Here is a 21,972-nt window from a genome sequence, read left to right as displayed (position 1 = left end):
ATGTCTTATCAGTGGAATAGGCGCCGATTGTGGAAACGGGTTGCCATTCACGAGTGTCGTGTATAAGTGTCAATGGCGACTTGCCCAGGAAGAAATCCCTTACGTCTCTTGAGCGATCAAGGCCGACTGGTATGTCACCACCTAGTTTCATACGGAACTAAGTTGGTTAGTCTTGGTAGTCTTGCACGACGTCGAACATTCATCAGACTAAACTCACAAGCAAACGGGGGCTATCAATGTAACCACCCTTGGCCGGTAACATTCGCACACCCAGTGCGGCAACAGAGTCACTTTTCGAAACGGGAAAATATACCCAAGTGGCCCATTTCTGATTGTGAGGTGACAGGCGTTGATGTGTTGACTGCGCGCAAGGAGTTTCCAGCGTATGAGGATGGATGGCAAAGATCTTGCCGTCGGCGAAGAAGAAAGTGATACCGGTTACTTTGCTCAACTCAATTGTTCTGAACTGCGTGCGGTCGGTGATGTTTTGTGGATAAAAACGGCATTCCTCACGGTGAGGAGGGGTTGGCATATCCCAAATCTGAAGCCCAGAATGAGGAAACTTCAAGCGCAAAAGTCCAAACTAAGGGCATGCCGGCGTCAGTCTTACAGTGGTTTTTTCCATGTGTATTTGTTTGGGGAGGGATATTTACCTTGAAGTGTGCGATGATGCCCCCGAGATGCACCCGGTGCAGGACGACGTATACATAGGTATTCGTCCGCCATGTTGTGAAACGGGGCTGCTCAGGCAGTTGTTCGACTTTTTTGATTCCCCGTGCATCAATTGTCATACGGATGATTGGCAGTCGAGAGGTGGTGTCACCGATGTCAGCGATTACCGGTTGACAACCGCGATCCCACGACAAGAGCGTGGACAGATGGATTGTCAGGAGTTGATCTGAGGAAGCAGCAGGCAGTCGATGAGGAAGTGCAGACGCTGCAGTGAACCGCCAGAGTGGACTGGCCGCCGAAAACTCATGAATGATCTGGATTACTTCCAAGGGAAGCGACTTCATCTTCATTAGTGGGTAACCCAGGTTGTCAAACATCAAGACATTTGGTGTGAAGTTCTTTTCTTCAAGGCGAAAGTTGGGAGCTTGACGCCATGGAGTCCTCCAGGCAGAGAGAACCCACAAGTGGTCCCAATAGCTGCGCCCATCCTCGCTCCAATGGTTGTCCAACTTGTATTTACTTTTCACGAATTCGACGCAGTCTGTGTGCACTGTCGAGACCTCCCTTGCGGCACAACAGTCGCTACAGTCCGGTATTCGGCATAGGCGTGTGTCGTCCCTGTTTTGAAAATGGCGTTTGTAACTAGGGAAGCCATCCAGACTGATGGCTTTGTAGAAGGCGTTTGAGTCTTCGTTACCGATGACTATTGGTTGTTTTTTTTGCATTAGAATGGCGAGACTTAGATGGAAGGGATGAACCATCTGTGGACTTACGCAAGACACATTTGTCGTCGACTTCCATCGCCCTGCCACAGATACCGCAATCTGGCCGGACGCCAACATGGCCACCCGACGGTGCAGGTGACCATGTTGGAATTGACAGTTCGTGTTCACAAAGATTCCGAACCATTGTCGCTTGGATTGGGGGAATTGCGCAAGCTAGGGTTGTCACGGCGTTGAACGTAGCGTAGTGCCAGGAATGTAGGTGTGCTTGATTCCTCTGTATCTCTGCTGCCGACCCCCGCTCCTGCAAGGTTTTCGGTCCTATTTATTCCCCCTGCAAATACATAAGTCCTAGACCCCCCTAACAGCGTATTCATAGACACGGTTGACTACAATTGCAGCACAAGAAAGGCGGGAGCTTATGCGTGTAGTGGCTCTTAACGAGGATATGCAAATACCGGCAAAGGGCATGCCCCGTCTTTGCAATTTAATTGGGTCTTGTCTTTTAACTAGGATTATTATTGGATGGAGGGTTTCAGTCTGGCTGGCTGATAAGGAAGAGGCGGGAAAAGAGGAGGGTACCCGAAAAGAGGAGGGTACCCGAAAAGAGGAGGGTACCTGAAAAGAGGGGGCGGGACGGAGGAGAGAACTTGAGAAGAAATCAACCCACCTTGACTGTCTGCTCAGTTCGTCGCGGATGGGCTTGATATCTACTTCCACGTTGAGTTTATTCTCCGCAACGGGACTAATTTTACGACTCCACGATCTCCCTCAGGGATCGATCTCGGGGATCGCGGGTATCGCCCGAGGGAGCAGCTCCAAGGGGACTCGATTTTAGTGCGGGCCTTGCGGGCCCAGGCTAGCCACTAGCCGTGCCAACCTGGACACGAGGAACCTGGACACGAGGAACCTGGACACGAGGCCGATCCGTGGGGCAGCCCTACTACGTAGTACGTGCCTGGAGGGGATCACACTTATCTCGACCCCACAAACATTAAATATTCCTGGCGATGAGGAACCACACACGCATCCTTGCCTCTGCTCTGGGATAGACCCGGGCTGGGAGGCCGTTTGCTTCCGTGTTCCCCGGTGATCCGAGCCTCCTTTTGCCCGGCCGGGTAGCTACGTTCAGTAATTTGGCGGATATTCCGAACGGGGCGAGCCGCGATGCGGGCCTTGTCCAGAAAGGCAGACCGCTTCGGCGTCTTATCTCCTACCTAAGGTAGGGGGTAACGCTTGTGGGGTAGCGTAGTATTCGCTTATATCTAAGTGATACCGAGTTTTCTATTGTAGCTCAGCTACAGATCAAGTATCTGCTAAATGAGCTGATACCAGCTTAAACCTGATTTGTCCATGTCGCTCCACAGGCCTTACCGCTACTTTGGAGATTGCCGAGCGGTGGGGCATGATCGGCAGGGGTGTGCCCCATCAGGCCAACCAGGGCATGATCGACAGAGAGCTGTGCCCCATCAGGCAAACCGGGCTTGATCCTTTACATCCATTCCTTTCCATTGCTTCTTTCTGGCCGGAGACGACATGTCGAGGGATGAGAGGTCTGTTGTGACTGTTGTGACGTAGCAGAAGGGCGCGAGGAGTGATGGAGAAACATCTCTCCGGCGCCGTAGCTCGTCCAATCGGCGGAATGATGGCAAATCATCGGCAAAGGAATTTCGCCGACCCGACACCTTAAATAAGTGGCCTGAGCGAGCGGGGAAGCTGACGACTCCATCCTCGCCTCCGCACTCACACCACCCGCCAACACAAACTCAAGCTAGGTGAGCAACCCCAGACGAGCTTGATCCAATTTGAGTACGAGCTAACCAAGGCATCGCCACCAGTCTGCTTCGCATCCCAGTTTAAACTCGACGAGTCCGTGCTCACCAACTCTCGCCCCTGTTTCTCCCCTGTTGCCCCCACGGCTTCTCTCCAACCACTACAATGGCCGGCCGCCCCCTCTTCCGTGCCCCCACCACGGGTTCCGCCGCCAAACTGACCGAAGACATTCATGATATGCCGGAAAGCCGCTTTGAAGCTGTTATCGCAAGCTCCTTCAAGAAGACCGATGAGCAGACGCGCCAGACCATCACTGTCGAGGTCACCAACATCGTCGAGCTGCCCCTACTCTCTTTCGAGGTGGGAGACTGCGAGGAAGCAGCAAACTACGACCCTAAGTCACCCGACGCTAACGTGAAGCTCTGGACCGATTCCAAAGGTGAAGTGCGGGTCATCGAGCTCCCGAACCATGCCCTCGTCGATCCTCTCAAAACCTTCTACGAGATCGGCCGCTCTGTTGACGCCAACTATGTTGCCTTCGACTTGGCGTCGATAGGGGGGGGCCCACTCAAGGTTGTGGCCGAGCTCCTTGCTTCGGTATGTATTGCCCACTATTCGTTGGTCGCACACTGACAGCTCTAGGCCGAGACACATCACAAGGAAATTCTTGATCACCTGAAGAGATTCACTTTACTCGCTGGTAAGTTCGCTGTCTTTCGCACGAGCATCATGCTGACAACCAAAGTCATGAAAACAGGGACGGCGGAACGCACCGACGCCGGCCGTGAGAAGGACCCCGTCATTGACGAACCCGGACATCGCCTGGACGGCAAAGCAGTCATCTCCAGGCCCCTGCAACGACAAACCGACATACTCTTGTCGCTGCACCTCGTAGTCGCCCAGAGAACGCTGGAAGCCTCATTCCTCCAACTCTTGGCCGATCCAAAGCAAGACAACTGGGAAGCCTGCCTTCTTGTTGTTCTTGCTTTGTGTCAGCTGCACGACATCTATCACCAAGACTGTAAAAGACGGGCCGAGGAGAACGCCGACCCTGTAAGTCAATCCGTTCCGTAGGCTTCGATGGGGCTAACGCTTCTTACCAGACACTCGAGAGCCTTCCTTGGCTACTGGAGGCTGTTGATGGCGTCTTCAAGCTTAGCCTGAAGTTGGAGGATGCCCGCACAAAGCTGCCGCAGCCCGACAGAGCTGTTCAACTTTGTCTGCCAAGTATCCAGAGGTGGTGCACACCGAGGACGTCGACGCCCGTCAAGTTCGCGTATGACTGGTTCCTGGTGCAGGGGGTTGCACAAGGCAAGTGATTTGGAGGGCTCGGTGTGATGGTGATGGTGAAATTGTCTTCTGATCCTGTTTGTCAAAATTGGGAGGAAAAAAAATGTTGGCGTCTTGGAAAACATGGTTGGAATTGATACAAAAAGTTTGCATCTTAGAGAATATGGCTCAGATTAATACAAATAGTTCTCGTCTTGGAAAGCACGGCTCAAATTGATCAAATGTCCTTTTACCGCGAGAGGTCAGTGAAAAAAGGATGCTCCGTTGATGGAGTCTCCTCGTCACCATTGCAGTGATAATCTCCTCGAGGGCCTTGGCGCTGCAGTGCCCGAGTAGAGAAATGGACCCCATGGATTCTGGCGCACACCATGGCTTCGTTTCCACTCCGGTCATCACACATTCAGCCTGCGTCGTCAGGTGCCCTCAACATGGACACCCTACTCCTCTCGGCCTGCATCATATCTTGCAAAATGGTGCGTAATACAGCAGCCTGATCCTCCGTCAATTAGGCCATATCGGGAGTAGTCCAGTTCTCAAGGAGTCGATAATGGGAGCTTGGTATTTGATCGACTCCTTGCCTGGTAGTGAATATTGTACATCCGGTGACTCCAAGGGATGGCAATATAGGTGTGAGATGGTGTTGGACTGATGTATTGCCTCCATAGCGTGATGATACGCACATTGGCGAGTGGCAGCCTTGATGCCATTGCATCTGTCGCCTTCATTTGTCTTGTCCTTCAAAAGAGACACGACAGCAACAAGCTCTAGAGCCTTGTCAAGAAGTGGTTCAACTTCCGGGCGTCATGATCGCTTCCGATTACCAGACATCGATCAACCACGTCCTTGAAGCTGATAACACAGGATGTGGCAGGATCGGTCTGGGCAATGCTGGCCTTGAATGATAGAGCACTAGCCGCCATTATGCTGTTCCCTCCCCTTCCATGCGGGAGCACCAATGTTGGGATCGAATCCTTCGGCCTCACTGGAGAAGCTTGGCTGCGGGAATTCTTCAGAGGGATGGGTCCCGCCTGCGACGAAAGTCTATGGTAGCGGGAGGTGGTATCGGACTTTCTCGAGATACTTTTGCGACGCGGCACCGACGTCTTCGAGCCGGTGGTCTGGCGGATCTCCCATGGAACACCACTTTCGCCATAGTACCACCCATTGCTTACCTATTCATGGTGTTTCTGAGGCAGAACGACCGGATCGTGGCAACACACATCGTGGACTAGACGGGATGACGCCGTCGGCAATGGTGGAAACTGAAGCCACGTTGCAAAGGGAGCTCGCAGTAATATTTATTGTATCCGGAAGTCATAGCACGGTAGACATTGCACGCAGGGACCTAAATTAATACTCCCTCTTCATGGCGTCAATGGCATCCCTAAGCTCGTGAGGCAGCTTCAGCAAGTGGTCCCTTTCGACGACGTGATCACCATGACGAAGACCCCTCTCGTCTCCATTGATGAAGCCAACATCGAATCTACCAGGGATACAAGGCTGCCCCAAGGAAGATTCCGCGACAGTGTGATTCCCGGAGACAAGGGTGAATCGGACTCGGTCGCCTCTGGTCGCGAAAATCTCTGGAGGATCAAAGATCAAAGCACCGCCTGGGCCTACCTGGGAGACTCCGCATTTGACGGCATCGAAAAGGCGATGATGATGTTTGGCGATGGCAAGAAACGCTTGGATTTGACTGCCGACACTGTGTCTGGCAGCTATACCAACGGTTGGAGATCCCCAAGCCATACCTGACTGTGCGAATTCTGCGGTCGTAAAGAGACATCGACATCCCATATCTACTTCGACTTGCCAGCATAAGCGTTCCAAGCCGGCTTCTTGTCCACCTTGGCTGCGGACATAGTTCGCACAAGCGGCGAACCGATCGACTGAGTGGTTTTGAGCTTGTCTTTTCCGCAATTGCATTTGTTCAGCGTCAAATTTTTGACGGTGTCCTGGAGAGCAGCAATGCTTTCCTTGGCAGAGGCCAGATCCTCAGCGAGAGTCTTATCGGCCTCGATTAGCGGCTCGAGTTCCTTTTGGTTGCAGTAGCGCTTGGGAAGGTCGGCAAGTCTGGTCTCGAGGTTTCTCTGATTCTTGTCCACGCGTTCGAAATTGCCTGGCAGCTCCACAATACTTAAGAACGGGTTAGTTCAAGTGCACACAGAAAGCTGAGCGGACGGCAGACGTACGTTTTTTCAAGACCTGGAACTCTCGCGGCAAGACGAGCGGCGTCGCGCAAATCTTCGCCAATCGCATCGATCCTTGCCTTCAGCGTGTCAATCTCTCGAGCCAGGTTGCCACTCGTCTTCTTCTCTCTGTCGGCGCGGCGCCAGTCTTCATGCTTTGAGTACCAAGCCCAAAACTGGGCCCAAACGCCGAGGCACAAGGTGATGGCGGCGAGCGTCCAGGTCGCGGCGGTGAAGCCCTTGGTGAATGGGTGAACGAGCGCAGGCGATGCGACAAGATCCATTGAGATAGGAGCCATCGCGACAGTGGAGGGATGGTCGTGATGGGAGCGGAAGACTGGTCTGGAAAAGATTGGGTTGTTGAAGTTGCGGTGGTGAAGTCAGAGGAAGAGTCAGGTTGGTGGTGAGTTTGGAGAATCGAAGCATGTTCATAGGTGCCTACATGTGTGAGAATGGATTGCCAGGTGGTGGCATCTGCCGCAGTTGCTGCCGGGTTATGGCTTCTGCTGCAGTTTCTGCCAGGTAGTGGCTTCTGTCGCAGCTGCTGCCAGGGGATGGCTTCTGCTACAGTTGCTGCTAACAAGGAGCTTCCGCTGCATTCATTGCTTACTATACAATGAAACGGCTTCGTAAGTGAAGATAACATAGTTATTGAAGGTGCGTACTATCTCTTGCTGAAGACAGATGAAAGCGTATATGGCTTCGATATCTACAGCCTTGCCCGTTCTGTCGTTATGCCACACATGGATGGAATCTCATGCGGGTTGAGTGGTCTGAAGGTATAGCGTTTTTTTGGTCTTGTTCTTGATGTAGTTTGGATACCATAGCACTGCGACTAAGAACGATAGCGTTGTCATGCCTGATACTGCATACTGCTATATTTTCTAGTATTTAACATATGAATTGTCTCTGGAACCCTGACCTGGAGATAGCCACCGGGCTGGAAGCTCCGCTGCTCTTAGGAGACTGTGCGAGAACCAAAGTTATGCATATGGTGAGTGAAATGAGACATCATTGGATCAAAGGAAACTACTGGCTTAGTGAAGTCGAGGCGAGTGGTCTAATGAGAAAACTGACATAGCCATATATTCAATCTCGAATGTTTCATGATCACATAAGTGGTTCACGATGGGAACTGAATAGATAAAGGCCAAGGATATGCTTCCCGGCACCTCAAACTACAAGTCTCCAGAGATCATCACATGGTCATCTCCCTCAGTTACTAAGAATCCCATTCTGGTCACCAGATTAGCAATGCCTCACCTATAGCGCTGCGGGTCCGAGGATCAGTATTCTTGCTTCGGTTCGCGGTACCCTAGATAGGATGTACAATCCATTTATACGGGCGACAATGACGGGCGATTCGACGTCTTTTGTCAGACTCTGCTGAGAGAATTCTTCAGGTGTTCCTTCCGCTAGTTATTTGGTTTTTTTAGCTTTACTCAATATCATCAGATAGATCAAAGCCATACAGTAATCTCAAACAGTAGGAATAAACAATAAGTGGTACACCCAGCACCAGAAGAAACAGTAGCTGAACAATAAGGTTGTTGCCTACCGGTCTCGGCCTGAAGCTTCCATTCAACCCCTCTGACTTCAACCCTGCTGTCTGCAGTCAACGACCTTGAGATAGTAACCTTAGGTCGGGTCGTGGGAGTTTTCAGTGCATTCATCAAGGTTAGAGTCGAAAAAGTTAGACAGGATTCCGGCAGAGAAGAAAAAAGCAGCTTGAAACCCAAAACTTGGGCCTTGGCAACTGTGACGTGCGCGCAACGAAAATGCAGTAAATTCAAACACTAGGTTCCCTCATCGAGGGGTTGGTCATCATATAGTATCAATTTTTTAAAACACTTAATTTGTACATCTTAATGTGTTATTTCGACACAGTGGAAGTAACTTGCATACCTTGATGGCGCAGACCGCATTATACACATGACCTACCTGGATCACTTGTATACCCTCCTTTTTAAAAATCTTATCGACAACTGCTCAAAATGCCAAGGTTAACAACAAGTGACCTTCTAGTCCATCGAGGTGACCAAGTTGGTTGCACAAAACCAAAAAGAAAAACACAGCTCCATTCCACTATTCAAGCTTTTCCAGACCAAAATGCTTCCACAGTCACTAAAACGAAGCTTTTCTTGCTTTTCCAACATGGGAAACTCAAATTTCCATGAGTATATAAGCTGCTACCCTGCCCAAGGAACCGAATGTTCAAGGTTACCTTTCGTGGTCATTTTCCAAGCTCTTCGACCTTTGAACCACAGAGGCCCCCCCCGGCCCCCCCCTCCTTCCACCGAGTCACTGGCTACAACTTCCAGATACATTGGGTTTTGATATATGTGAGCCTGCCATGTTTCGGGAATTTCTACGACGGAGATTGCGCCGGCGTTGGGCTCGAATCCCAGAGACCAACAAAGACGATATCGGAACATATTTATTAGCCGAGTCTCAGACTGTAGATGACACGAATGGATTGTCATCCAGCTACGACAGCATGACGCCGCCTACTCAAACGACCGAAACCTGTTCAGTGTTTCCAACAGAAGTCCTCTCGGACGGTTGCGTCTCACACGGCTCGTCCTCAACTGGGAGCTCCGACGCCCTTAGTGCCGATTCTAAAAAGCCAGATGGTGTTTGCTTCGCCAAGTACTGCGACTCATGCCAAGAGGCTCGCATGTCCTCTGACTATGCTGAAAGAATCCTCAATCTTATGAAACCGCTCTATTGCATAGCATGCCGAAAAGAACGACCCTCGATCCTATTTTCCTACTCGTCACGGAGAGAATCATCGGCAATACGGGTCTGCATCGGTCACCAAGGATACCGGCCTATTTGTCCCCATTTAAAAGTCTCATTTGCAGATATTGAAAGGTGGATGATGGAAGGCAAGGAGATTGAAATCACCTGTCACGAGGCAAATTGTCTAGCTTCCACAGCTACTGTTTGTTATTGGACCTCACATCAAGAAACCAAACTCAAGTGGACTGTTACACTAGATCGACGCTTCTCAAAGGCTATAGTCTGGGACGACTGCCGCACTAAACTGAAAGAATTACACCAGTCTTTCCCTGCTTTTCTTTGTCCTCATTTCCAAACCACACCAGATCGTCTCTATTACCCGGAACATTTCGAACGAAGCTCGTTGGCCACGTGTAGCGCGTGCCGGAATCTCATTTGTCTTCGCCAGGTGGGCGAAGTAGACCGAATCGAGAGCAACTGGTTTCTGGTTTCTGGTGCAAGCTCAATGGAAAGACTGTTTAAGGAGTGGATTGAGGCTCTTGATCCAGACAGCTATGGGCATTTTGACGATCAGGATACCAAGTGCCTTACCTGGTGTGATAATCGCTATTGTATTACAACCTGCCAGCTGCTGCACTTCTCTATATTGACCTCATTTCCAGCAATACACAGCATATCTGATTGTCATGCAGAAGAAGGTAGAGAAGTAGTAAGCCATCTCAACTGGAAGGTTAAAAATAGAATCAACTAGTTGAAATAGAATTATTTATAGAGAGGCAACTAACTAATATAATAGTTACCAGTTTTCCAAAGCTAATTAAGTGATAGCATAGTATATCATGTATTCCGGTCTAGTGACTGTCCCAAGCAGCTAGCTCGACAGTCACAACTACGAACTGCTAGCTCATTATATAGTGGTCGACGGTGGATTATCGGCGCCGCGGTGACGTTTTACTTTCGTTACTCTTGTCGAGGGGCTGTTGAGCATTCTGTTGTTGCTCCTTAATGCAACCCTATTGTTGCGCTTCTGACCAGCACCTGGCCATTTGGTGAGTCTACTTGAATGTTGCTGTGGTTGGGGTTTCAGCTTGGCACGCGCTCTATGTAACTGTTATTCCTGGGTTTCTTGTGCTTCCTTCTCAATCAATAATTGTACTTTGCTCTTTATTGCCTTGCTCTCAGCTGGGTTTGTCATCTAGTTGCTCTCAACTGGGTTCTCAACTAGACTCTCAACTGGGCTTGGTATATAGTTTCTCTCCCAGTGCCTCTTCTTTATGTCCTGCTCTTGCTGAGCAGCTACAGTCTGTAGATACTCAGCTTTAGGCTTCTAGTACCTTTGGTTCTTGATCTCGAGTTGCATATTGTTGACTTGTTGCTGAGAGCGTCCGCGACTCTTGAGGCATTCTCTTAATGCTGCTAAGACTTTACGTCCCGCACTTAGGTCTGACAGCCTACCAGCTGGATCTAACACACCGGCCCTTCCCGTGGTTTCGGCGACAACGGATGGATTTTTGTGATTTCGTTTCGGTGATGACTGGTAGAAAAGGGCAAGCTGGTGATGCTTTGACAAGACTGATATCCCATGACATCTTCCTTAACGCGTCTGTCACGTGTTACTAAGCCAGATTTGCCGTGGTTTACCCGGTGGGATGAATTACTGTTGGTGCAGATCCGACCGGAGGACCCGAGCTTACCCGAGCTTATCCGCCTTCCCGAATTGCACCTGATTTGTAAGGCAACAGCCGACATCGCTGATCACGGCGCAGACAGCGGCTTCTTCCCCTACTACTACTTAGTAATGCACGATGGAAGTGCGCCGCATTTCCACTTCTGCACTAATCGCAGTCTTTAAATCTCTATCCCTCATTTCGTTTCCAGATATGCAGCGCACTTCCATCGTGCATTACTGGGTAAGCTACTAGAAGGGAATGAAGGTTTGCTGAAGGAGGTGGGCAGCGATACGGCCGAGGATTAGCCGGCCGTCTATCTACTGAATCTATATCACGTCAGATCTCAGGCGGCCCCCTCCTCCGGTTTGTGTGAATCAAAGGCAGAGTAAGGAGGCAGGGTTTGGGCCTTGTGTTTGTGCGGGCTGGCGGGGGCTTATGACCGAACCGTTTGGTGGCTCTGGTCAGTTCTTGGCCTGCGCTCAACCCCGGTGTGTTGGTGGCTGTGGTCAGTCTTTGGCCTGTGTTCAACCCCAGCGTGTTGGTGGCCCCGGTCAATCTTTGGCCTGTGTTCAAACCCAGTGCGTTAGTGGCCCCGGTCAGTCTTCTCTCCCTGCATTCAAAACCCGACGTGTCGGTAGCCCTAGACTTACTTGACGGCAGGCAACTCACCAAACGTCAAGTCCCTGTGAGACAGCACGTAGTTAGTGCGAGGGCCTCATCCGAAACAGAAGAAAGACCAGAGCCTCATCCGAAACAAAAAGTGGGGAAAACACGATGCCCCGATTCCCCGATGTCATGTCCCTAATGTCACGTCCCCGATGGCGCCAACAACAATATCAAAAGGGAAAGTAAAATCAATAGCGGCATTCCACCAACAGTCTGATTCACGTTTCACTTTCGCCTTGCCCTCCTGCCCCCCTGTCAGTACTACCCTGCCTACCTTACGCAAGCGCCGTTCGGTTCTACCGGCCGATCTCGTGCTTGGCGCCATCGGCGGCAGATTGTGCGTAGCAGCCGATGCAACAACGCTACGGTGATCTAGCGCCCCCCCTCCCCCCTCCCCCAGATCCGATGGGTGGAGCAGGCAAAACGCTTCCTGCAGCTGCTAGTGGTTGCTAGTGGCTGCAAACGCACAGTTTCAGGGGACAGTATCCGATCCGGGCTGATCTGAGCAAAGTCTGAGGTGGAGTCTGAGCTAGGGTCTTGAGCTAGAGTCTGCGCTAGAGCCTGACTCTAAACTGAGACTTGTTTGCTGCCACGTCCAATGCAACCTCTCACAAAAGCCTGACGCATCCAACATCTCGGCACATACCAGTCTGAGCGGTGCATGATGGGCGCGTAGGGCGCAAGGTCGGGGAAATCACGTCCACTTCCACGAGTCAGTTTCCACATTTGCGCGGCCGCAATCACCCTCATCGAAGTTTCCATTAGGTGTACAGGGTAGCAGGAGCTACTTTAACTCTAACCAGCCACTTACGGGCTAGGTCATTTATCTTCTATTATTGGTCGGTCAGTCTTCTCAATAGTCTTCCCGATGGACCTCCTTCTCAGAACCCTCCTAGAAGCTATTGCGCGTTTGGCGCCCTCCTCGTGTTGGTGCCATGACGCCCGCCCGCATGCACGCACGCACGTTGGTCGATGATCCTTCCTGCAGCCCGTAATTAGTCAAGTGGCGTTGGCGTTGGCGCAAGATGGATGGGTGAATCTGCCAAAAGCGGAGTTTCGTTGGCGGGCTCCACCTCCACTGTGTTTCACTTCACACACACTGTGTACTACGATATAGGGCTGAATTGTGTGTTGGTTGGTGCCCGCATTCTTCTTTGCGATGGGAAGGCCCGTGATCCCACCACCATTTCGGAGTTGGCTTTTCTCCGCCAAGCCCCCCTCCAACTTTGGGGTGTTCTAGCTTCTCAACGCCTACACTTACTCCTCCTGGTATGAAATCTTATGTATCTAGCTCAGTCTGTGCTGTGCGGCTGAAAGTGAATTCTCCAATTGGAGAATCTCAATCTGTCACGCTGGATCAGTTTTGTCTTGGTAGAACCACCTCCAACTCAGACTTTTGCTCAGATCAGCCCCCCGGATCGGATACTGCCCCCCCTGATACTGTGCGTTGCAGCCACTAGCAGCTTGCAGGAAAGCGTTTTTGCCTGCTCCACCACCCATTGGATCAGCTCTAGATCGGATACTTGTCCCCCCCCTGATACTGTGTGCGTTTGCAGCCACTAGCAGCTGCAGGAAAGCATTTTTGCCTGCTCCACCACCCATCAGATCTAGGGGGTCACCCACCTCATAGCATTGTTGCATCAGCTGCTTCGTACATCTCGCTGGCTTCACTCTAGCTGACCTCACTGCAGGCACCAACCAACACACAATCAGCCCAGTGGCTTTGGGCGTAGTGCAGTGGACTCAGTGGAGGTGGAGCCGCACCAGTGCCAACGACTCTGCTTTTGGCAGATTCACCATCCATCTTCGCGCCAAACGCCAACGCCAACGCCATGTGACTAATCACGGGGCTGCAGGAAGGATCATCGACCAATATGCGTGCGTGCGTGCATGCGGGGGCGGGCGTCATGGCACCCAACACGAGGAGGGGCGCCAAACGCACAATAGCTTCTGGGAGGGGTCTGAGAAAGGGAGGCAGGCCATCGAGAAAGACTATCGAGAAGGCTGACCGACCAACAATGGAAGCATGACCTAGCCGTAAAGTGGCTGGAATAGGAGATTCCTATTTGTGCATGGGCTGACTGGCATCTTTAGCGGTACTTCGGGCGAGTTATGCCAGCCGATGTATCTTTTTCCAAAAATCCGGATTACGATAATCTTCTTGCCGATCGGACCCTCAATAGCATCGACAAAGAAGAGACAATTGAGTGTATTAACAAAGTATGCATTCTTGAGCGCCCCCCTACGCGAAATCTCCTACTCATCTTCCCTCTCACTGACTAGTTCGACATCATACCCGTGTGCCCGTATGTCCTCCAGAAGCCACTCTATCGGAGTGGCAAATGTTGTATCGCAGGCTAGATTGAAGAATTTACTGCCGGATGTCAACATACCACCAATGCGTCCTTGGCGATCCCAAATGCAAGAGCCAGAGTCGCCATAATCGGAAAATGGAATCCTCTTGCCCTCTCGATCTCTCTTCTGACCCAAGATACACCACTCCTCGGACAACACCTGGATCTTATCAATAGGCTGTCGCTTGACTGATGTAACATTATTCGCAAGGCCAATCGTGAACTGGGTTGACCTTCCGTGTTTGGCCACCAAGATGGCTGGCTCATCCAGGGACCGAGACTCTTGGCGAGGTCGCTTTAGCTCCCCCTCTGGGATGGTGCCCTGCAGCTCCACGGCGTGTTTGAAGAGGTTGATAAACGCCCGGTGAGTGACCTGTAGATTTTCTGCCCCCAGTGCTGTGGAGAACTCATTCATCGCCATTGCCGGAACGGTTACTTCATTCCTGAGCTTTTCCAGGGGAGAGGCATGCTTGTCTGGGTGCAATTCGATTAGCGCCCAGTCTCTTAGTCGGTGGGCGGTCCATTCATCCGTGCCAAGGGTCCCAGTGCTGTACTTGGGCGAGAATAACACATGCCCGATGATGCGAGTGCTTGGCTCGTCGAGCTCATTGAGCCTCCTCATTGTCTCCTTACCACTAGACAGAGTGGCCAAGTGTAATGCCACTTGGGGAGCTTTCTCATCCGGGTTCATGCGCGGATGATCTTCCAAGAACTTAATAGCCGCTTCGATATCCTCGAAATTACTGGAAATATCCCTCTTCGCAATTTCAAGAGTGCTGTTGCCAGGCTGTATAACTGTGATCCTGGACTCGACATTTGACTCGTCATAAGTATAGTCCTCGTTGGGGGCTTCGTCAGGGATGACAACGTGTCTGCAGGTCAACGCTAGCACCTGTCCAGTATCTTTTCGACGTAGGTAGAGGCACTTTGTGCCCTCGCGAGTTGGGCGGTCAAATGTAGCAATGGAATGCCCAAGGTAGGTCGAAAAGAGTCCGTTGATTTCGACGGGCATTTCAACCCCACCCGAGTGCAGTTTCGGGGCGGACAGGGGGGCAGTAGGCGGCGAGGCGTGGGGGAATACTTGTGCTTCCTTCATCTCGCAGTGGACATCGGAGATACCATGCTGCTGAAGGATCTCGCGACATTGCATCACGACTGCATGGCCTTGTTCCCATGGTGTGGAATCTGTCTTGACTGAAATGAGCAGTGTGACGGGGTGCTCTGGCTCCTCGGTCTCAGTGCTCATTTTGCGCGTATATCCCAGGCGCAGGACATCAATGACGGTCCATTCGACTCCATCGAGCGCCAGAACAATGTCGCGTCGGAGCGGCCCGTCTGTGTTCCATAACCCGACAATAGGGTGCCGCCCAACGGGGTTGAGTAGCTTGCCGACGGGAAATTGGGTCGCAAAGTCGAATTTATCGACCCAAGGATCTGTGCTCGATCGAGCCACAAGCTTCGGTCTGCTGGGCAAGCCGTAATAGTACGACACCTGTTCTTCGAAGCTGGGGGGAGCCGCAACGTGGACGTCGTGCTGGGCCATCGGGGGTTCGCAAAGAGCCTCGAGAGACTCCAAGAATGACTTGTGTGTCACTGGGGCGCTCTTGGCTCTTCTGTGCAATATACTTGGCACTCGCTTTTGTACCCTGTACTTGGTGGGCAATGGCAGTACTTGGCGGGAGCGGGATGGTTGGGGAGAATCGTTCGTAGAGGGGGGCACCATGGTCTTAAGTGCTATTCAAATACGCCACGTCAGCAAAGTTTTCGCAGATGTCCGGGTTATCCAAACCTTATAGTGACTCACAAGCGAAGCCGATCATGTGTTGTGTGTGTGCTCGGGACTAAGCCACCTGAAGGTAGGCTGGGCCACCAGGCGGTAGGCCCCGACGAGGGAATGGAAATCGTTCGGCGACAGCGACGACGGACGTTCAGACGGGCAATTCGGCCACCAGGCGGTAGGTCGACACCAAAGAGAACGGAGAATACAGCGCGGAAAATTGATCAAACACGCAGGGAATGGAGTGCGAGCAAGCCGCAAAAACGACGTTACCGAGTGAGTGTGAAGAGATCAGAATCACCATTCCCAAACTGAATATGGCAGTAAGTTTGGCTGTCGTCCATAGACAGTTGGCTGGGAAGGCACAAATCGAAATATGGCAGGAAGTTTGGCTGTCGTCATGGACAGTTGGCGGGAAGGCACAATTCCAAATATGGACGGCTAGCCGGGTAGGCGCATCTATTCTGCTGGGTGAGATGGGAAGCACTTTTACTACTAAATAACTGCCCTTGGTATGGAACGCTTGCATAAGATGTATTTTCTGATGTGTACGGGTCTGACTGGGTGCTTGCGTCTTCTGCATTCTACATATTCGGGCCGGCGGAGGATGAGATGTTACTTCTATCAGTCAGAGGATGGATTGGTTGAGACCGCTTTAGTGACGATGGATGATCTTGTCTTTGAGTCTAGGAAGGAAGAAAGCTCGCTATTTTTACCTAGGGATCTGTCTGATCCAGATGCCCTTGATCCGATGATGCCGTTGATATCCGAAGATCTAGGTTGTTGAGGGCATCTAGGTTCGAAGGGATCCACGGTACGGATTCGGTCCTATACAAAGCTGACTCTTCCTATCAGGGTGTCTGACATCGGGCTGTCGGGCTGTAGATGGGGTGGCTAATATACCACGGCGACCTTGACGACACCTCGCGGAATAGGCAATCTGAGACTATGGTAGCGCAACGGTGGAGTAATTGCGGCTACATCGGCGTTCGGCCTTGGGGTCGCCCTTCTTAAGGTCGCGGTTAGGGTCGGGGTCGGTGGTTGCTGTTGTGTTTGCGGTTGCGGTCGGGGCTATCATCGTTGTCGTTGTCGCTGGTCGTCCACGTCCACGAGGGCACAGGCAGCAGCAGAGACGGCCAAGGAAGCGGCAGACGGCAAAGAACGGGGCCAAGACCCAGGTCGAGATGGGGATCCACCCCGAGACGAAGGCCCATCAGGGTGGGAGACGGTCGCAAAGAAAGGCCCAAAGAGCCCTGCTCGGTGAAGAGCGAGGAAGCCAGAGAGACGAGGAAAGCCGCCCAGAGGGCAGCCAGACTGACTGAGGGAGACGTAGAGGAGGCGGGTGTGATACGACAAAAGGCGGGGTCTCAATTGGAAGAGGAAAAAAGGGTTCTTGTCAATTTTCTGGTAGGCCCAACGCCTTAAGTAGGACCATAATGAAGCTAGCTAATGATCCTTACTGTATCAGAACTCCGGTAGACCGTTGGCCCCTGACACAGGATCAGTATTCCCATGGATCTTAGCTGTGTATGCTGAGATTGCTGGAAGGAATCAGCAGTGCTGACCTCGATACCGAGGAGGCCGCTGCGAAGAGGGCCTGGCTGTAGGGCAGCCATGCGCTGCTGGATCAAACCTTCGAGGAACGTTTTGGTGGCTCTGTAAGGTGAAACCACCACAAACTTGAGGCCAACATTGGCTTTCATAAGTGATTCCATTAGCGAAAGAGCGATTCGAGCCTGCCCGTTATTGATTCGTGAGCTGTCAATAACATTCACAGACGTATGCGCGCAATTAATAAACGCCGGCCAGACTTTACCGGGCGGGGAGGCCTTAACGGCTGGAAAACAATCGCGGAGCCAACTTTCAACTCGAGAGGCCCCCGGGTGCTTCAACAACGCACATTGGCTGCCGTATTCGAATTTTTCCCCGAGCTCCGGATAAAAGATCTCCCTCGCAAGATCGAAGCCTCCTTGGACGATTCTGTTCTGGCGTCTCGAACTCCAGCAAGGCCACTGCATGCGCATGAAGCGCTCTAGTACAGGCATCTCCTGGTGCTTCTCAAAGAAGTTGAGCACTTCCCTCCTACATCTAACTTCCTTAGCTGCTAATGTTAAGGATTTGGCCACCCACACACCTAATCTGCTAACACCCACCCGATCACCCTACCTTCCTTGCGATGGCCTTCGTGCCAGACGCCCCCATCCCCATTCCCCTATATAGCACTACTAGATCAACATAAAGCCGAGTGATTGAATTCAGACTTCTGCTCGCTATTCCTCCGACTTCGTCCTAAAAGCCCCTTACCCCATCATCACTCTCCCGGCACACTCGTCAGTCTAAAGCTGCATGTCAAAATCCTTAAACGGACATTGCTAAAGCATCGCAGGCCGTTTATAAACACGACAAGCCGACCTCCGCAAGGGCAATCCCGAGTTTCCGCAATAGCTGGACACAAGTGCCGACCCAGCTCGCCTCCTGACATGCACCCTCGAAGGGAGACCATCGAGCTTTGGGGATCAGACAGAAAGAATGGCTGCATGAACGAGCACTCGGAGCCTCACGGTCATCAGACGGCGATGGACACTATGATGTGGTGGCATCTTGGACAGGGCACCGCTGCGCTGCTCGGTCCTGTCAAGAGTGGCTCGCGCCCCAGAATGTCGATTGTGAGATGTGGGAGCCGTGCTAGGCCAACTGGGATCGCTTCCTGGCTTCTGTACGCCTCTCCCCAGGCGCATTGTGATTCGATTTCTGACGAGTTGGCCAGCCGAATAGATTGCCGAGCAGAGATGCATGCTCGGGGTCCCAAACCTACCCAGACGGAGCTCCCACCGACAGCCGGTACTCAGCGACGGAGGCATCGTGGGCGGAGCAGGAACTCAATGCTCGTTTCTGGTGTTACTGTCCCAGGCTTTTCATTAGGGTATACAATACCAAATGGGTAGAAAGGAGCCAAGCCCATATATGGATCGACTCGCTGATATTGGTTTGGAGTGCGGCACCTACGGCAGCCAAAATGAAATTGGCGACGAGATAGTGTCGGCCATATTTCAAATAATGCAGGTAAGCAATATGCAGCGTCTCCAACTGGAAATAGCTCACAAAACAATACAGATAAGGCAATACTACCAATCTCCTCTAGCTATCTCGATAAAATGCCTATAGAAGGTGAACTCGAGCTTACTGTATACAGAAACAATCAAGAGGCGCTTAGCGGAATACTTAATAAATAGAGTATTGCTATTCGTACAACCTTGTTTTGCTAATCGTACAATCTTTTGTATCTTCCCTGCATCACACCAAATTTACAGTGTAAGTTGGGGAACGCCCTAAATTACAGGGCAAAATCTCCTGCAGCCGGCTAACCTTTAGGCACCGGCGCCGACCAAAAGCTTACCAACGCACACCAACGCAACTATCACAGCTTTCAACACCACGCTTTCTTTGCTTTGGCACCTCCCTTTCTTCTGCGATCGCTATAGCTGAGCTTCCAGGGGACCTTGATGCTGCTGGCGACAGTCCGATACCAGTTCCTCCGCTGTCAGCGTCCTACAACTCATTTGACGACCTCTTCAGCTTCCTCCAGACGTTCTGCCGCGACAACGGTGCCGCCCTCATCAAGAAGTCAAGTGCTAAGAAGCAGGAAGTCAACGGAGCCCTCATTCCGACCTACGTTATCCTCATCTGCGACCGCGGAAACGGTCGCCCTTCCGTTGCCACTGGCCTCCGACAGACAGCCACTGTGAAGACCGACTGCCCGTTCACAATCACCGCAAAACCCTCTAAGAAGCTCAACTAGAAATGGATCTACGAAGTGGTCAACTGTCAGCGCAATCACAGTCCCTCTGACGACCCGTCGGCACACGTTACGCACCGTAAGCGGACCCTACAGCAACATCAGCTCGAAAATTCACTTTCCAAGCATCGATCCCTTGCTGCCCGTGAGATGGGCGAGATCCTTCGAGACATGCCCAATCAGCCGTCCTTCTTCAAACAAAAAGACATCTACAATGACCGTCAGAAGCTGAAGCAGTCATCCCTTGGAGGTCTGACGGCGACTCAGGCTTGGATCGGCCAGCTGAGGTCATACAACCTCAAGTACATCGTCAAATATGATGCCGAGGATAAGGTTGAAGCTGTTTTTTGGACTTATCCGTGGTGTGAGCTGATGTGGAAGCGATTTCCTCAGGTCCTTGGTCTTGACAACACATATAAGACCAATAGGTTCAAAATGCATCTCTTCCAAGTGACCGGCATCACGGATCAGAAGTCTGTTGTGAACTTCGGCTTTGGCCTTATCAACACTGAGAAGGAGGAGGGCTTCTTGTGGCTCTGTCAGCAACTTAACAGCTTCCGGCAGACTTTACACGTTGCAGCGCCTTCTGTTGTCATCACTGACAAGGAAATGGCACTGGAAAACACCCTTTCTTGTGTTTTTCCGGACGCACAGCAGCAACTCTGCGTTTTCCACATCAACGCCAATATCAGTGCGAAAATCACGAGCTGCTGGAAGGACCCTACTTCTACTGACGGTGACGATACTGATGATGACACTGACCGAGACGAGGCATCTGCAGATGACAATACAACTGCTGCCTGGACTGCTACACAACGTGAGCTTGAGGGCGAGGGCGAGGGCATCGCCACACCACAGGCACTGGAGATCTCTTCCATCTTCACTCAGCTATTATGCTGATGCTAGAGCGAAAGGAGCGTGATTGGAGCGTGATTACAACCAAAAGGCAGCTGAGATGATGATGAGGCAGCGGCGTAAGTACATCGGGCGGGAATGGCTTGGTGAGTTACCTATACAAATCTCCTATGCTGTTGTCGATCTTCTTGCTGGGCAGTATCGATTTGCAGCTGCAGCTATTCCCTCGAGACCGCAGCCCGAGCCGCTGCGTGTGTGTACAGGCAACTTTACACAGCAATACGGGCTTTCCTGCAGTCACAATATCTTTAGAGCCTGAGTTGCTGAGGAGTCATTGAAGAAGGAAGCTATTCACCCGCGCTGGTGGCTTTAGAAGCCCTTGGTAGGAATATCCTGTATTTCTATGTGACTTTTGCTGACTTTTACCTCTAGGACCTCGAAGAGCTACTGCTACACATCCGCGACCCCGATGTCGTGGCCAACCTTTGCGGCCAGCCCCGACTTCCTGTCAATAAGAAGCTTACGATCCCGAATGCCCTCACCGCGACCCCTAATATGACCTCGACCGCAGCTTCTATCGCGACCTCGACCGCGATCCCTACCCAAAGGCCCCCAAGGCAGCCCCGTCAGAACCCGGCAGTCAACCCGGCAATTGAACCTAAGTGTGCGCCGCACCCTCTCACAGGCAGAGATAGAGACGCAGAGCAGTCAGCCGTCCCGACGGCTGTCGACGCCGAGATCACGGGGCCCTACAAACAGCAGAGGCAGGGGAACCAGGGCAGGACGAGGCAGGGGCAGAGGAGGCAGCGTCAGCATCAGCAGCATCAGCAGCGCCGCCATCATCAGCCGTAGAGGAAGTCATCCCGGCTACGCAGCCGGGGCCCTCGCAACAGCCCTCACAGCAGCCCTCGCGGCCTCACACACAGCTGCAGTGGCAGCCGCAGTGGCAGCCGCCGGAATAACAGCCGGACCGGGCTCAAAGTTGCGAACTTTTCGGGGAAACTACGGAGATGTGTGTTTTTTTTTTAACGATTTGGCTGCCGCCGGGCTGAAGCCGGGCTTGAAGGTCGATGTGTTATGTTGATAGCTGTAGAATTCACTCATTGTTCATTACGTTCCCTGACTTACACTGTAAATTTGGTGTGATAGGGGGAAGATACAAAATGCAGGGCGAAAAAAATGGGGTCACGTGGGAAAGATTGTACGATTAGCAAGACTCAACACTCTAGCTTTGCTACATTAGAGCAGTGATTCACTCTAACTTTGTCACATTAGACTCTGCCTTGGTGCCTACAAGGTGCATGCGTGCAGTCAAACTTTTTCCTTTTCTCCTCCATCGCCAACGCACCTTCTTCTTCCCACAACATATCGCGCCGCGCCCAGATTCCTCTTCTCTTCTTCCTCCACACTCGCCTTTCCTCGTCCCCATTCTCTCGTCTGACATCTCGAGCGGAAGCAGACCTACC

General features: G+C 51.9%; 7 protein-coding genes across 7 annotated transcripts; 3 read left to right on the top strand and 4 right to left on the bottom strand.

Moving 5' to 3' along the window:
- Window positions 1–16: 16 nt before the first annotated feature.
- On the bottom strand, window positions 17–1,581 carry BGZ61DRAFT_376213 (uncharacterized protein; the record flags this gene model as incomplete). Its single annotated transcript, XM_046242481.1, has 4 exons — window positions 17–157; window positions 218–583; window positions 654–1,375; window positions 1,485–1,581. Coding segments are annotated over 4 exons (1,326 nt in total), but the record flags the coding sequence as incomplete, so codon positions are not given.
- Window positions 1,582–2,938: 1,357 nt separating this feature from the next.
- Window positions 2,939–4,665, top strand: BGZ61DRAFT_524740 (uncharacterized protein). The gene is made up of 5 exons (XM_046252670.1): window positions 2,939–3,169; window positions 3,233–3,764; window positions 3,810–3,867; window positions 3,913–4,220; window positions 4,271–4,665. The coding sequence occupies exons 2-5, from the start codon at window positions 3,333–3,335 to the stop codon at window positions 4,484–4,486; spliced, it is 1,014 nt and encodes a 337-aa protein (XP_046093194.1). The 5' UTR covers window positions 2,939–3,169; window positions 3,233–3,332; the 3' UTR covers window positions 4,487–4,665.
- Window positions 4,666–6,256: 1,591 nt separating this feature from the next.
- On the bottom strand, window positions 6,257–6,945 carry BGZ61DRAFT_542348 (uncharacterized protein; the record flags this gene model as incomplete). The annotated part of the gene is made up of 2 exons (XM_046255174.1): window positions 6,257–6,593; window positions 6,650–6,945. The coding sequence occupies 2 exons, from the start codon at window positions 6,943–6,945 to the stop codon at window positions 6,257–6,259; spliced, it is 633 nt and encodes a 210-aa protein (XP_046093193.1).
- A 2,198-nt stretch (window positions 6,946–9,143) lies between these two features.
- On the top strand, window positions 9,144–10,139 carry BGZ61DRAFT_376209 (uncharacterized protein; the record flags this gene model as incomplete). The annotated part of the gene is made up of 1 exon (XM_046242480.1): window positions 9,144–10,139. The coding sequence occupies one exon, from the start codon at window positions 9,144–9,146 to the stop codon at window positions 10,137–10,139; it is 996 nt and encodes a 331-aa protein (XP_046093192.1).
- A 1,066-nt stretch (window positions 10,140–11,205) lies between these two features.
- On the top strand, window positions 11,206–11,738 carry BGZ61DRAFT_469638 (uncharacterized protein). Its single transcript, XM_046247981.1, has one exon. It carries the CDS (start codon window positions 11,494–11,496, stop codon window positions 11,710–11,712), a length of 219 nt encoding a protein of 72 aa, XP_046093191.1. The 5' UTR covers window positions 11,206–11,493; the 3' UTR covers window positions 11,713–11,738.
- Window positions 11,739–13,799: 2,061 nt separating this feature from the next.
- BGZ61DRAFT_469636 (uncharacterized protein) lies at window positions 13,800–15,747 on the bottom strand. The gene has a single exon (XM_046247980.1). It carries the CDS (start codon window positions 15,619–15,621, stop codon window positions 13,981–13,983), a length of 1,641 nt encoding a protein of 546 aa, XP_046093190.1. The 5' UTR covers window positions 15,622–15,747; the 3' UTR covers window positions 13,800–13,980.
- Window positions 15,748–16,929: 1,182 nt separating this feature from the next.
- On the bottom strand, window positions 16,930–17,900 carry BGZ61DRAFT_487995 (uncharacterized protein; the record flags this gene model as incomplete). Its single annotated transcript, XM_046250056.1, has 3 exons — window positions 16,930–17,259; window positions 17,316–17,692; window positions 17,756–17,900. The coding sequence occupies 3 exons, from the start codon at window positions 17,898–17,900 to the stop codon at window positions 16,930–16,932; spliced, it is 852 nt and encodes a 283-aa protein (XP_046093189.1).
- Window positions 17,901–21,972: the final 4,072 nt, after the last annotated feature.

Source organism: Ilyonectria robusta (genome assembly GCF_021365365.1).
Source record: "Ilyonectria robusta strain PMI_751 chromosome Unknown BGZ61scaffold_116, whole genome shotgun sequence".
In the NCBI taxonomy this organism is placed as follows: Eukaryota; Fungi; Ascomycota; class Sordariomycetes; order Hypocreales; family Nectriaceae; genus Ilyonectria; species Ilyonectria robusta.
The sequence above is the reverse complement of the archived record's forward strand: the minus strand, read 5'-3'. Positions and strand labels throughout refer to the sequence as shown.